Source organism: Malus domestica, chromosome 05 (assembly GCF_042453785.1).
Source record: "Malus domestica chromosome 05, GDT2T_hap1".
Taxonomy (NCBI): Eukaryota; Viridiplantae; Streptophyta; class Magnoliopsida; order Rosales; family Rosaceae; genus Malus; species Malus domestica.
The window spans coordinates 44,529,350-44,542,629 of NC_091665.1; the positions used below are offsets into that span (position 1 = coordinate 44,529,350).

Consider the following 13,280-nt stretch of genomic DNA (forward strand, 5'->3'; position numbering starts at 1 on the left):
AATTCCTGTTCAGATTCGATCGTTCTTGTAGGTTAACCAAACAAAAAAAAAATCAAATTTTTTACAAATTCTAAAAAATAAAATTCCATCATTTTGAAATTCCTTAATAATTTTAAATTTCTTTGTTCAGTGTAAAGCTAAATTGAAATTCTCAGTTTTCGATAACTACGCTGGTAACACGCTAATGACTTTTTTGTTAAATTATTATTAATACTAAATTATTGGACCACATGCTAAAGACTTAGGTTATAAAACATTTCTTCTTCTTTCAAGGACGTCTTCTTATGTGGACCCAAAAAATGATGCCCTCATATATTATAACACTTCAGACATACTATAATTTTATGCTTATCTACACTCTTTTTTTTTTTTAATGATTTTAATAGTCACCTCGCGGCACTGAAGGCAATTATATTACTTTATGAAATTACTACTGAGTCTATCTGCCCCCTGATTTAACGTTATTTGCAAAATTGCCACTGGGCTTCGGAATGGGTTTTGGGTCTTTGGGCGGAATTTTCGGTTTTGCGATCCACGCGTTGATGATCGCTGTGTAAGATCGCCGGCTGTGTGGGATTTGGTGAGGGGATGGGACAAAAACGGAAAGCCAAACCTCCGCCACAAACGAAGTCACGAACGCCACTCTCACTCACCCTCCACCGTTGCACACGAACCCAATCATAATTCTGAAATCCAAACACGACCCAGATGGCAATGGCCACTTCTTCTTCCTTCCTCTCAGTCCCTCTCCTAAAGACCTCTTCTTTGCTTTCCCCAGTTAAACACTGCACTTCGCCGCTGGTCCATCTTTGGGTCAGACGTATCCTGGTCACGAGGTTTCAAGATGCATCCACATCGGGCAACTTTGCGTGCAAGAAAGTGCATCAGATAGGCCAACCATGTCCGAAGTTTTCTTCTGTTGGGTAATAAAACAACTCTTCCCTCTCCCAAGAAACTTGCTTTTATATTACAATCCAACAATCCAAACTCAGCAGTGTCAAACAGAGGAGCTTCCTCTCTAAACAACGGGACGATAACTACGTTTGTAGCACGGTAATGGTTAGGTTATACAACATTTCTTCTTCTTTCAATTATGCGTTCATGTGTTATTACACTTCAGACAATGTACTGTACTTCTATGCATGGTACATACTGTTAATTTTCTTTTAATGATTGCAATAGTCTCCTCGCGGCACTGAAGGTAATTATATTTTCTTTGAACAACGATGGAAAGCAACATAAAGATTTGTCGACATATTCAAAGATAACAAAACTCTTGGTAGAAAAAAATGCATCGGATATATGGAGAGGAGAAGGGATTAGGTATAGTCGATCCATCTTTGGGTCGGACGTACTTTGCGTGCAAGAAAGGGCATCAGATAGGCCAACCATGGCGGAAGTTACTTTCACAAGGCATTACGTGGTGTTGAATTTTATGACAAAAATGAAACGTAAAATCATTCATTACGGGTCGTACTCGTACAGACTTGGCCCCATTCAGAGCCAATTTGTCTTATCTATCTACTGAATACAACTGGAAGTCGAGCGTATGAGAAAGAAGCAACCATTGTAGCACTTAAACTCCTCCATGAGAAAGCTAACAATGAATTCTACTGAATTCTTTTTTGTCAGTACTGTATTGCTCGTCTTCCTTGTGATTCTTCCCTCTTCCATTTCGGTTACCCTAGACGCCATTACATCAAGCCAACCCCTAAGAGAGGACGACGTTCTTCTCTCCACCACTAAAATCTTTGCACTAGGGTTTTTTAAGCCAGGCAGTTCTCGTAACCGTTACATCGGAGTTTGGTACAACAAAATTCCAATCAAAACCATTGTCTGGATTGCAAACAGAGAAAACCCCATAGTTCCTACTGCTGGAAATGGACTTCTAGCCATTCATGGAGATCATGGTGGCCTTGTTATTTATGGGGAGGACCAAAACACCCCTATCTGGTCCGCTAATCTCACCGTCTCTTCTCCAAACAATTCCGTGATAGCCAAGCTTTCGAATAAGGGAAATCTTGTTGTTGAAATTAATGGTGAAAAGGTGTGGCAAGGTTTTGATTATCCCACAAATACGATGCTTCCCTTTATGAAAATTGGGCTGGACAGGCGGTCCAGATTGAACCGTTTCCTCACATCTTGGAAGTCCCAAGATGATCCGGGAATGGGCAACTGTTCGTTCCGGATGGAGCCAAGTGAGAGTCCACAGGAGTTCTTATACAAGGGTCAGACTCGATTGTGGCGGACTGGACCTTGGACCGGTGAAAGATGGTCCGGGGTGCCTGCAATGGTAAAACTATTCTTCACCAACGTTACTTTTGTGAACAATCAAGATGAGGTATCCATCATGGATCTAGTTCCTGAATCAAGCTTCGTAAAATTGGTGATCGATGAATCAGGAAACATTGAACGGTCCGCATGGGACGATGAAGTGCATAAATGGGTCCCGCATTGGTCGCCGGATTGGCAGTGTGATTCTTACGGGGTGTGTGGTCCGAATAGCATTTGTTACCCATACCCAAACTTTGAAGATAAATTTGAGTGCAAATGCCTACCTGGATTCGAACCCAAGTTGCAACATGAGTGGTATTTGAGAGATTGGTCAGGCGGGTGCGTGAGGCAAAAGGGTCCATCCGTTTGCCAAAACGGGGAAGGGTTCGTGAAGTTGGAACGTGTGAAGGTGCCGGACACTTCTACGGCACGTGTGAACATGAGTAGGAGTCGGGAAGCATGTAAAGAAGAATGCCTGAGAAATTGTTCTTGCACGGCATACGCAAATGCAGATGAAAGGCAGGGAGGGAGTGGCTGTATAACATGGCATGGGGACTTGATGGACGCAAGGACTTATTTGGATACGGGTCAAGATTTATATGTGCGAGTTGATGCAAATGTTTCAGGTATATTTCCATTATCAATTTATCTTCTTTCTTATATTTTCCTTATCAATAATTCCCCTCGTAACACCGAGGTTCCATGAAAAAAAAAAAATCTTCTTTCTTTATTTCATTAAAAAATTTAAGGAATTATTCTTTAGTTTGGTAGTTGTACGTTTGTTGTCATTCTAAAAAAATCATTTGGCACTGGTCTCTTGCCGAATAATAAATGTGAAATTATTCAGTCAAGCGTGTAAGATGACTTTTTTAGAGGACTAATTTTTTTTATAAAAAATTCTGAAATTTCTATAAATTAATACTAAAAATTTAGTTCTTATGTTGATTGGAGCTTTTTACAAGGTTTTTTTTTTCCCGAATTTTTACAAGGTTTTTTAAACATGGAAATAAATGCTTGTATATCTACAGCTCAATACGCAAAGAAGTCAAACAGTTTTTTTGGCAAGAAGAGGAAGCTGGAAGTTTCAGTAGCATTTGGTCTATTGTTCTTCCTCTTGTTTTCCCTTGCATGTTGGTTGGTAAAGAGGAAGAGAAAAGGTAAACAAATTTCCTTTTACTAGGTTGCCCTCTAATCATTCACAATTATCTAACTGGATATTGGTTTTAATTAATTAAGAACACAATATTATCTGTTTATGTACTTTTTTCACAGGTAAGAGAAGTCAGGATAAATTTTTCAATACGACCATAGCATCAACCTCCCGAGAAGATTCTTCTGCTAGAACAAATATTGATGAAAGTGGAATAAACTCCGAATTACCATTCTTTGAACTAAGTGCCATAGTTAAGGCCACAAATAATTTTGCTTCCAACAACAAGCTTGGAACAGGTGGTTTCGGCTCCGTTTATAAGGTACGTAGTTGCCCTCAGATAATGTCTCAAATCACAAATCAAACTTTGAATAGACATTTTTTAGATATATTTTTTAGCCATCTGCACTCCAAATCAAATTTTTTATTACTTTTTCCTCTACTCACCCTTGTACTTTAAACATAAGAACATACCCTTGTAGTTTAAACAGAAGAACATAATGAAGAAATCTTGCAGAGAAAGAAAGAGAATCAAGAAGAGAGAGGGAGCAAGATTTAGAGAGAGAGAGAGAGAGAGAGAGAGAGAGAGAGATTTTAGACAAAAAGTGAATCTTTGTTAATGGTTTCAGAAAAATACAAGGTAGTGTTCCATAAGGATATATATCCAAACTATATTGCTCAAGCTAAGCTAACATTTAGCTCACAGGTAATTGACACTTGCAAACAATAGGATTACAAGACCATTACAGTTAACAAAAATCAAGAGACCCGTCCAATAAAGACTGGAAAGGCTGACTCAAAAATATATTTCATTAAAATTCAAACTCAATCAATAATCGATAAGTGATGGGAACTATCTTATTTCTACTTTTCACAATTATCCCACACGGTGATGTGGATTTTGAAACTGTATAAAACACGTAGAAAGTTTTAAATCTATATATGGTAAGCCATACTAATATATATGTAGTATATATAAATTCCCACATCCCAAGAACCCTAATTTATAAACTCCCAATCAAACGCAAAAAGGATAGAGGAAACCCAAATAAAGGGAAATTCGAGAAATTCAACATACCGTAAAACGCTTTCTAACATCGAGAGATACGGGAATCGGAGAGAAAAAAAGAGCAGAGGCAGATGAAACATTGTGGGTTTTCCAATAGAGAGATGAGGGATGAGATATGGCAGGAAAGCGCACGCGTAGGAGAGAAAGAGGAAAAGAGGTGAGAGGAGAGCGCGTCTAACCTGATTCCCAATCCCGTCCCAAACCCTCTGTACAAAATTGTGGGCATTTTGGTCAACAAACAAAATAGTGGCAGAGTTGTAAATACAACAAAATAATGCAATTGAAAACCTTACTTTAGATTAAAGTAATAATTCACAATACTGCGATCTTTTGTTATTTCAATCGCGTTTCTCCTTCACTTGATGTAGTCAAAGCATTTTTATGCATATGCATTGAGTTTTACTCCTTTGTTAATGTATAAATGCAATTTCAAGGAGAGGATATATATATATAGAGCTATGATTATGTTGACAATTTTCATGAAAGGTAAGTGCACTATAAGTTGAATTTGGATTATAAATTCAGGGTGTGCTTGATAATGGAAAGGAGATAGCAGTGAAAAGACTAGCCAAGAATTCTGGCCAAGGAATTGGAGAGTTTAAGAATGAAGTTCTGCTGCTTTCAAAGCTCCAACACAGGAACCTTGTGAGGATCATGGGTTGCTGCGTTCAAGATGAAGAGAAGATGTTGATCTATGAATACTTGCCAAACAAAAGTCTTGACTTTTTCATTTTCGGTATGTCTTTCTTTTACTTTTGTTATTCTTTTTATACAAGCAATATTGTGGAGGGGAAATCAAGCTCAGGACCTCAGGTGTAGGATTGAATGCTCTTAACTCAACTTAGTTACAAGCACTTTTCTTTTCCCTTGTGTATCTAAAATTGTCGGTTAGAAACCTTGAACCAAGCAAGAATACAATCTAATTTACTTTGCTTATTTTGTTCCCATATGAAGCAAAAGGGGAGTTCTTGGATTGGACAAGATGCTTTGAGATAATCTGTGGGATTGCTAGAGGGATCTTATATCTTCATCAGGATTCAAGATTAAGAATCATCCATAGAGATCTAAAGGCCAGCAATGTTCTGTTGGATTCTGCTATGAACCCCAAGATTTCAGATTTTGGTATGGCTAGGATATTTGGAGCTGAACAAATTGAAGCAAATACAAACCGTGTGGTTGGGACATAGTAAGTTTCATTCAAAACTGAAAGTACACCTGTTTTTTTTTAAGTTTCATCCCTACGAGTTATACAATTAACTTTTGTTGAATAATACAGAAAGAAGCTGTGATAATTAATCAATTTTATTTTGTTGTTTCAGCGGTTATATGTCACCAGAGTACGCAATGGAAGGACTTTTTTCAGTAAAGTCTGACGTATATAGCTTCGGTGTTTTACTACTAGAAATTGTTACTGGCAGAAAGAACATCGGCTACCACCACGATAGTCCTTACTCAAATTTAGTTGGACATGTAAGCATAACATTAAAACATTACCAAACTTCTCTCCATCTGCTTTTATAACTTGATGATTAATTTGTAAATGGTTTTTAGGTTTGGGACTTGTGGAAGGAAAATAGAGCCTTGGAAATCATTGATTCATCTTTAGGAGAATCATACCCTGTCAACAAAGTTCTAAGATGTATTCACATTGCCCTCTTGTGCGTGCAAGAGCAAGCGAAGGATCGTCCACTCATGTCAGCAGTGGTTTCCATGTTGGGTAATGATGCTGCAATTCCTTCACCAAAGCAACCTGGATTTTTGTTGAAGAGTGGTTATCATAGTAGTGGAGACCCATCAACCAATACTGATGGAGCTTGCTCTGTAAATGACATGACCTATACAGAAGCAGAAGGTCGCTAAGGGGAGAACCAGACGTATAATCAGACCGACTTATATTATTCAATTGAGAATCACATGATGAGTGAGATAAGAAGAGAGGATATACCCCGATTTCACTCAATAATTTTCCTTATAACTAGGGATCTAAGTTCTATATTAATATGCAACACTCATCATCTGTCTTATTGTAAATACACGTTATAAAATATATGCCCTATAATTGGGGATCTAAGTTCTATAGCTGTTATACTCATCATCTGTCTTGTTGTAAATACAAGCTATAAATTATTTGCAACATTCAGCATCAGTCCAACCAAGCTTGTGAAATCCCGTTCCTGGATTTCACTGTTATAATCTACATGTTTGTAGTATTGAGATTTTATATTATTTTTCAAGAATTTATATTAATTTATTTGAATTTAGATTTCAATTAAACTAGTTACGAAGAGTGAAGTTTGGAAAGTTATTATATACTTGTTGACCTTTTGAGGTCATAAGTAACGTTTTCGAATAAAGCTTGATCCCACGAATGCATAGGCGAAAGGCGTTTGCAAGTCTGGATTATAACGGTATAGTTAAAGACGTTTGAAGTTGTGATACTATAAATTTTAGGAATTGATTATCTCCCACTTTGTGGGTAAGGGCCCAGATAGATATGGGGTTAAGTGGACCATCAGAATTGAAAAAAAAAGGGGGGGGGGGGGAAGCAACCAATCAGGAAAGAGGAGGAAAGAAATGAGAAAGAAAAAGGAAAAAGGAAGGAGGGGAAAATGCCCCTTTCCCGTCGACCCACCCAACTAGGTTTGACCCGGTTCTAATTCCGGCGGTTTCCGCTATTTTTTCCGTCGAACCACCACCAACCAACAACTGCAACCTCTTCTACAACATCTCATCTACCATTCCCACCCAAAATCATAGGAAATTTAGTTGTAGTTTGGTGAAAAACACACCATGGGTACCGTGGGAAACCTCGTCATGATTCATCATTTGTGAAACGATTTCATTCAATTACCACCACCATTAGACTCTCCTTGAACCCAGGAATAAAGCCCAAACAACCTTGGAGACGTCGGAGCAAGTATGGAGTTCGTATTGAAGCACACCTAATTCTAGGGTTCTGGATGTTCGTGGGTGATTTCAGGAGTTTCCAGGCCAAATTGGCCTTAGCCATAGGTATAAAAATTACTCCCCTCATTGAGATCTACATGCCTGTAAAATTTGGTAATTTTTGGAATTAGTTGAATTTTCCGACAAGTCGGGGCGGCCGACTGCCATGTGCGGCGGCGCATAGGCCGAAGTAACCCCTGACCTTCCTAGGATAAATTTGATACCCCAATTCCATATGTGAAGTCTGATTGACGAAATCTCGTCATATGGTTATAGATTTGATGGAGACCGCCACTTAGACATTATATGAATCGATGATTAGATTGTTGGATCGTCACCAAAATTTAATATGTTATAGTATGTAATATTTGAGGATAACAGGAACTTACGGATTGGGAATAGATGTACGGATCTTCCCGAATTGGATTTACAAGTTTGTAAAATAAAACGTCGACAACCATTTAAATTCGTGATTGGCGGAGATCCGACCGTTTGATCATAATGAAATTTTAGTATGTTATTCTAGAAGCATAATGTGGACTTTGGGAAGTTATGGATCAGAAATCTAATGTGCGGATCTTTAGGATCGAATTACGTAGAGTTGTGGACCCTATCGTTGACAGAGAGTTGATTTGTGGTCAACATGTCTCGAAACGTTCTAAATAATAAAATTAGTACTACGAGACTAATTGAAGTCTAGTGGGCCTATATTGGTTAGATAGTGACTTGAATATATGAGATATGATTATTATCTTGATTTCTTATGTTGGTATCATTTGTGAATATGATTTGGTCTTATAAATATGATTTCTATTGAAATGTGATTTTTATATATTTAGCCATAGGCCTATGCTTATTACATATGATTTGGCTTGTGTACTGATGATGTTTGTGATATATATGTGTTTAATTATCTTTTTAATAATATGAATGATAATTATGATGAATGTTATGACAAGTATGGGATCTAATTATTGCTTGATAATTATTTGGATATGATTGCCAACTGAATACCTATTTGAACTTGGCATTACTACCTAGTATGTGATAGGGATGAAAGTCTGGAGATGAGTTAGGTACTTTATTAGATTTTTTTAGTAGAAATAGTAATTAGGGGAATTCCTTATGATGTGCTCCATATGACTAGATGCTGGTTGATATGTGGAATCGATAGCGTGTATACGTATAATTGGGTATAATGTATGAGGCTAGATAAGCCTTTTGTGTAGAGTAGGAAAAGATATGGTGAAATGGGGTCGCCCTGTTGAATCCCACGAGAGGGGAGGAGGTAGCCACAAAGACGACTGTTGATGACAAAAGAGTACGATACTGAGCATACGAATTCCATCACCAGATTGGTCTAATTCAATGAGAACCCCATACGAACTAAAATACTCTTGAGATAATCCCACTCAATTCTGTCATATGCTTTGTTAATGTCCAATTTTAAGGATAAAAACTCTTTTTTTCCTCGATGGCGCTTCATGAGGGAATGGGAGATTTCTGAAGCCAGAATCAAATTGTCTGATATCATTCTTCCCGGAACAAATGCGTTCTGAGCAGGAGATATGATGTGGTTTAGAATTCCTTTCAACCTATTTGCCATAACTTGGAAGCAATCTTAAACAGGACGTTACAAAAGCTTATGGGCCTGTATTGAGAGATATCATTAGGGTCATTTACTTTGGGGATGAGGCAAACATGGGTGAATTTTTTTTTTTAGTAACCTGTCCGATTGGAAAATGCATTGGATGGCGTTCGTCACATTCGCTCCAACAATGGCCTAATATCGTTAGAAGAAAAAAGGGGACATTCCATCGAGCCCCAGCACTGTTGAAGGTTGCATATTAAAGATAGCATCCCGAACCTCTTCAGCAGATACATGCAAATCCAATCTGAGATTCATCTCCGAAGTCACCCGACGATCGATGGTTTGGAGCACCTCCTCACCACCCCCCGTCGGACCAGCTTTAAATAAGTCTTCAAAATAGTTTAAGATCGAGGACTCGATACCCTTTTCATCAGAAATCCAATTGCCATTGCTACCATATAACCCTTTGATAAGATTTTTGGACTTGCGGTTTTTAGCCCGTTTGTGAAAGAAGCGAGTGTTCCTATCGCCTTGGCTGAGCCATAGAGATCGAGATTGTTGGTGCCAGTAAGTTTCTTCTTGACCCAATAAGACATCGAGACACTCCATTGGAAGCTTCCTTTCAGCTAAGGCCGCCTCTGACAGTGGTTAAGCAAGAATAAAACCAAGTTTCAAACGTATTTCGTTTATATCCTCAATACGTCCTTTGAAGACCATATGTTGCCACTTAAGAAGGGCAATCCTGGTGGCCTTAATTTTGTGGACCACTTGGATGTGTACCCTGGTTACAGGACGACTTAATGCCTCCTCTATAACATTCTCGCAGTTTTCGTGGGAGGCCCAAAACTTCTTGAATTAGAATCCATGTCGACATTTCCTCCTGGGAACAAGTTTCCCGTCTATGAAGAGAATAATAGGAACATGATCAAGTTTTGTGGGATCCATATGGTGAACTTTGGCATTACAGAATAAGAATCTCCATAGAGGGAATGCCAAGACCACCCGGTCCAAACGTTCTTTTATGCCTCCCGACTGCGTGGTGATCCAGGTGAATTAGTTTCCAGAGAAACCAAGGTCCAGGAGATTGCAATTAGACACCGCCAACCTGAAGTCGAGAATCTGCTTGATAGGCCTAGATGGGCCGCCCTCATTCTTGTTAGCGCTGAGAAGCTCATTGAAGTCCCATCTCATAATTCAGGGAGGGAACTAGCTGATGCTAAAGAGCGAAGGAGGTTCCAGGTGGTTGCCTTTTCGGTTGTAATCGGGTTGCCATAAAAGCTAGTAAATCTCCAGTGTAGAGGGTCGGTGTTGCATCCAATCTCTCAATTGATGTGATTATCAGAAGCAGAGAGAATCCTTAAGTCAATGCTGGAGTGCCATAGCAAATAGAGGCCTCACGCACTTCCTCGAGACTTGACACAAAATGACCTGTCAAAACTTAACTTGAATTTCAGAGACAAAATACTATGACGCGAAGATTTGGTTTCACACAAGAAAACTAGGATGGGATCTTGCTACTTGATGATGTCTTGCAGTGCCTGAACTTTCCAGGGGTTCCTAAGCCCCCAGCAGTTCCAGAATAAGAATTTCATGGTTTATGATGCGGTTGCACCCTGTTAACCGTCGCCAATGATGTCGAAGGTAGGTGAATGTTCCTGCCCAGCTAGCCCCTATTCTCAGCCTATTCCAGCTCTTTAGAAGGGCTAATAGCGATGTCGCAAAGATGATCAGAATCTAAAACCTCATCGTCATGTGCTGACCTGAGACAGGGGGATTCAGCATCCATACGACTACCAGACCTGGATTTGGAGCTACGAAGGTTCAGATTTAAGAGATAGAGGGGACGACCCTTTTTTAAGTTGAGGGAAAGTCGAGGTTTTTTGGTCAAGGGAGAGACCAAAATTGACTTCACGCTTTTACCGTTGGATTGCTCAGCCAGATGAGATGTATGCTTGAGCTCAAGATTGCTGATGTGTAATAAGTTGGTGCCAGGTGGAAAACAACCTTGGGCTAAGAACTTAGAGGGGCTGGTTTGAACATGATCTGAGGCTCGTAAAAACTCATCCACATCTTTTAAGGCCCATAGAGGAAGCTTGTTGGGGTCACACTAGTTTTTTTTCCAAGGAAAGCCCATTAACAGCTATGGACATGGTGTCGTTAGAGAAAGGGTTCTGTGATTAAAATGTGGCTGCCGATCAGTACTGATGATAAGAGGGGACACGTACTTCTTTCTGATGCAACAATTGGATCGTAGGGGGACAACGAGTTAGCAGTCGCAGTGATGGCAGGTCTGACGGTCAGAGAATTATCGGTGTACTCTGCCAGTCTGGATTGATCAAGTTTGGCCTGTCTAGCCAGGAATACGGTAGTCGGAATGTCTGAATCTTCGTCCAGCAGGTCGTAGAAACCATAATCGTCGATTTCCCATTTGCATCTCCAATGGTGCTTATTAGCCCCATCTCTGCTAAACAGCCTCGAAATTGGGAATAGTAGAAAACTCGCCCTAAACAGACTTTCGATGCAAAATGATTGGTTGAATCGGCTTTCACCAGACGGCAGAATGGGAGTCGGACGAGGGCAGCCGCTTGAATGACCTAGGCGACCATACTTATAGTAGAAAATTCTGAAACCTTCATAGCGTAGCCGAATAGTATATGAACACAGCTTTGGGCATGACACCGAGAAGCTGGTGAGCAATGGTTTCGAGGTATCAAAATCGACTCGCATGCGGAGAAAGCCTCTAAACCCCATTTCCAGAGGATCCTCAACCTCTAGAATTTCCCCCATCTTAAAACCCAGGCATCTCACATTCTTCAAGGTGCATTAGTTCCTAGGGATACCGTGCTCCTAGATCCCAATAAATGGCCCTGTTAGGGATTATATCATCGAGAAAGTGAAATGACGGCCATAGTTTCACTGAGAAGGTATAGTCCCTGATGAACCAGGGATTTCCTTCCAAAAGCCTCATGGCGACAGCTTCTTCCCCAACTGTGATAACATACAAGTTTGCTTTTGCACAAAGAACGCGAATAACCGCCATCTTGTTCCAAGTAGAGCGAATAACCTCCTTCACCACAGTCTGGGAAAATTCATGGTCAACGATGAGTGCACAACGATGAGTCTGCGAATAACATACAAGTGCCTTCGCCCATGAGCGGTAGGTCTCGGGTTCGAGACTTGGGAGCAGCCTCTCCATAAATGGGGGTAAGGCTAGCCGACATTCACCTCTCCCAGACCCTGCGTAAAGCATTCTTACTAAAATCACACTCAGTTATTTTAAATACTTCTAAACAAGCCCTAAAACACACCAAAAAATAAAAACAAAACTGCATAATAAGATGAGCATTTCGGTTAACACGTACACCAAACAATTGTATTCAAATGGCGGCACATTTCCAGTACTAACATAATTTAGTCTATCCACTTTGGTAACGTAAAGAAGAGGTAAACCATGAATTTAAACTTGGAGGCAGATTGTCTGCCCTTTCTTTCCCATGCCCTTCTCATCCCTTTCTATTTGTGCGGTCATGGTTAAGCCACGTCAACATTTTATATTCATATTGCTTTTTGTTTTATTATCTCTATTAAAAAATTAATATAAAATATTGACGTGGCTTAACCGTGATCCTACAAATAGAAGAAGATGAGAAGGATATGGGAAAAAAATGGCAGACAATCTGCTCTTTTAAACTTTGGTACTTTGGCAGAAGAAAGCAAAAGAGTTAAATAAATTATTGAACCATGAAGGAGGTTGAGATTTGTTTTTATCTACACGAGCAATTGAAAAGTCAAAAAGCATGAGCTAACAAAAATGGGTCGTCATCACCAAGTTAGTTGGGTGACTTTTTCTTATTAATTTTGGAAGATGGTACTAAATTCATATTTTCTATCTTGTTGATCAAAAGGAAAAACTTATATGCCTCGGTTGAAAGTACATTTAAAATTGTTGAAAACATTTTTAGTAAAAATATTTTTAAAATCAATTTTTTGTAAGAAAAATTTCAAATAATTTTAGGCCCAAAAGTATTTTTTTTACAAGTGTTTTCTATTATTTCAAAAATACTTCCAAACGAGCTCATAGTTAATTATAAACATAAATAGTTTTTTAAAATAATGTATGATCATTATCATCTATTCATACAAAACACACAGAGTAAGGTAGCCAACCAAGATATACACAGTTGAATGATCCATTTCTTGTGGGAAAGAATCATTTTCACACCATTCTTAGTTCCATGGTTCGATTTCAG

General features: G+C 39.1%; 1 protein-coding gene across 2 annotated transcripts; it reads left to right on the plus strand.

The window, feature by feature from the left end:
- Positions 1 to 1,557: 1,557 nt before the first annotated feature.
- LOC103426251 (G-type lectin S-receptor-like serine/threonine-protein kinase At1g11410) lies at positions 1,558 to 6,585 on the plus strand. Of its 2 annotated transcripts, none has more exons than XM_029103260.2 (7): positions 1,558 to 2,900; positions 3,303 to 3,431; positions 3,547 to 3,746; positions 5,019 to 5,229; positions 5,448 to 5,679; positions 5,813 to 5,963; positions 6,045 to 6,585. In XM_029103260.2, the coding sequence occupies exons 1-7, from the start codon at positions 1,589 to 1,591 to the stop codon at positions 6,351 to 6,353; spliced, it is 2,544 nt and encodes an 847-aa protein (XP_028959093.2). In that variant the 5' UTR covers positions 1,558 to 1,588; the 3' UTR covers positions 6,354 to 6,585. The 2 variants fall into 2 exon arrangements, with proteins under 2 accessions (XP_028959093.2, XP_070678970.1); XM_070822869.1 differs by having other exon boundaries at positions 5,454 to 5,679.
- Positions 6,586 to 13,280: the final 6,695 nt, after the last annotated feature.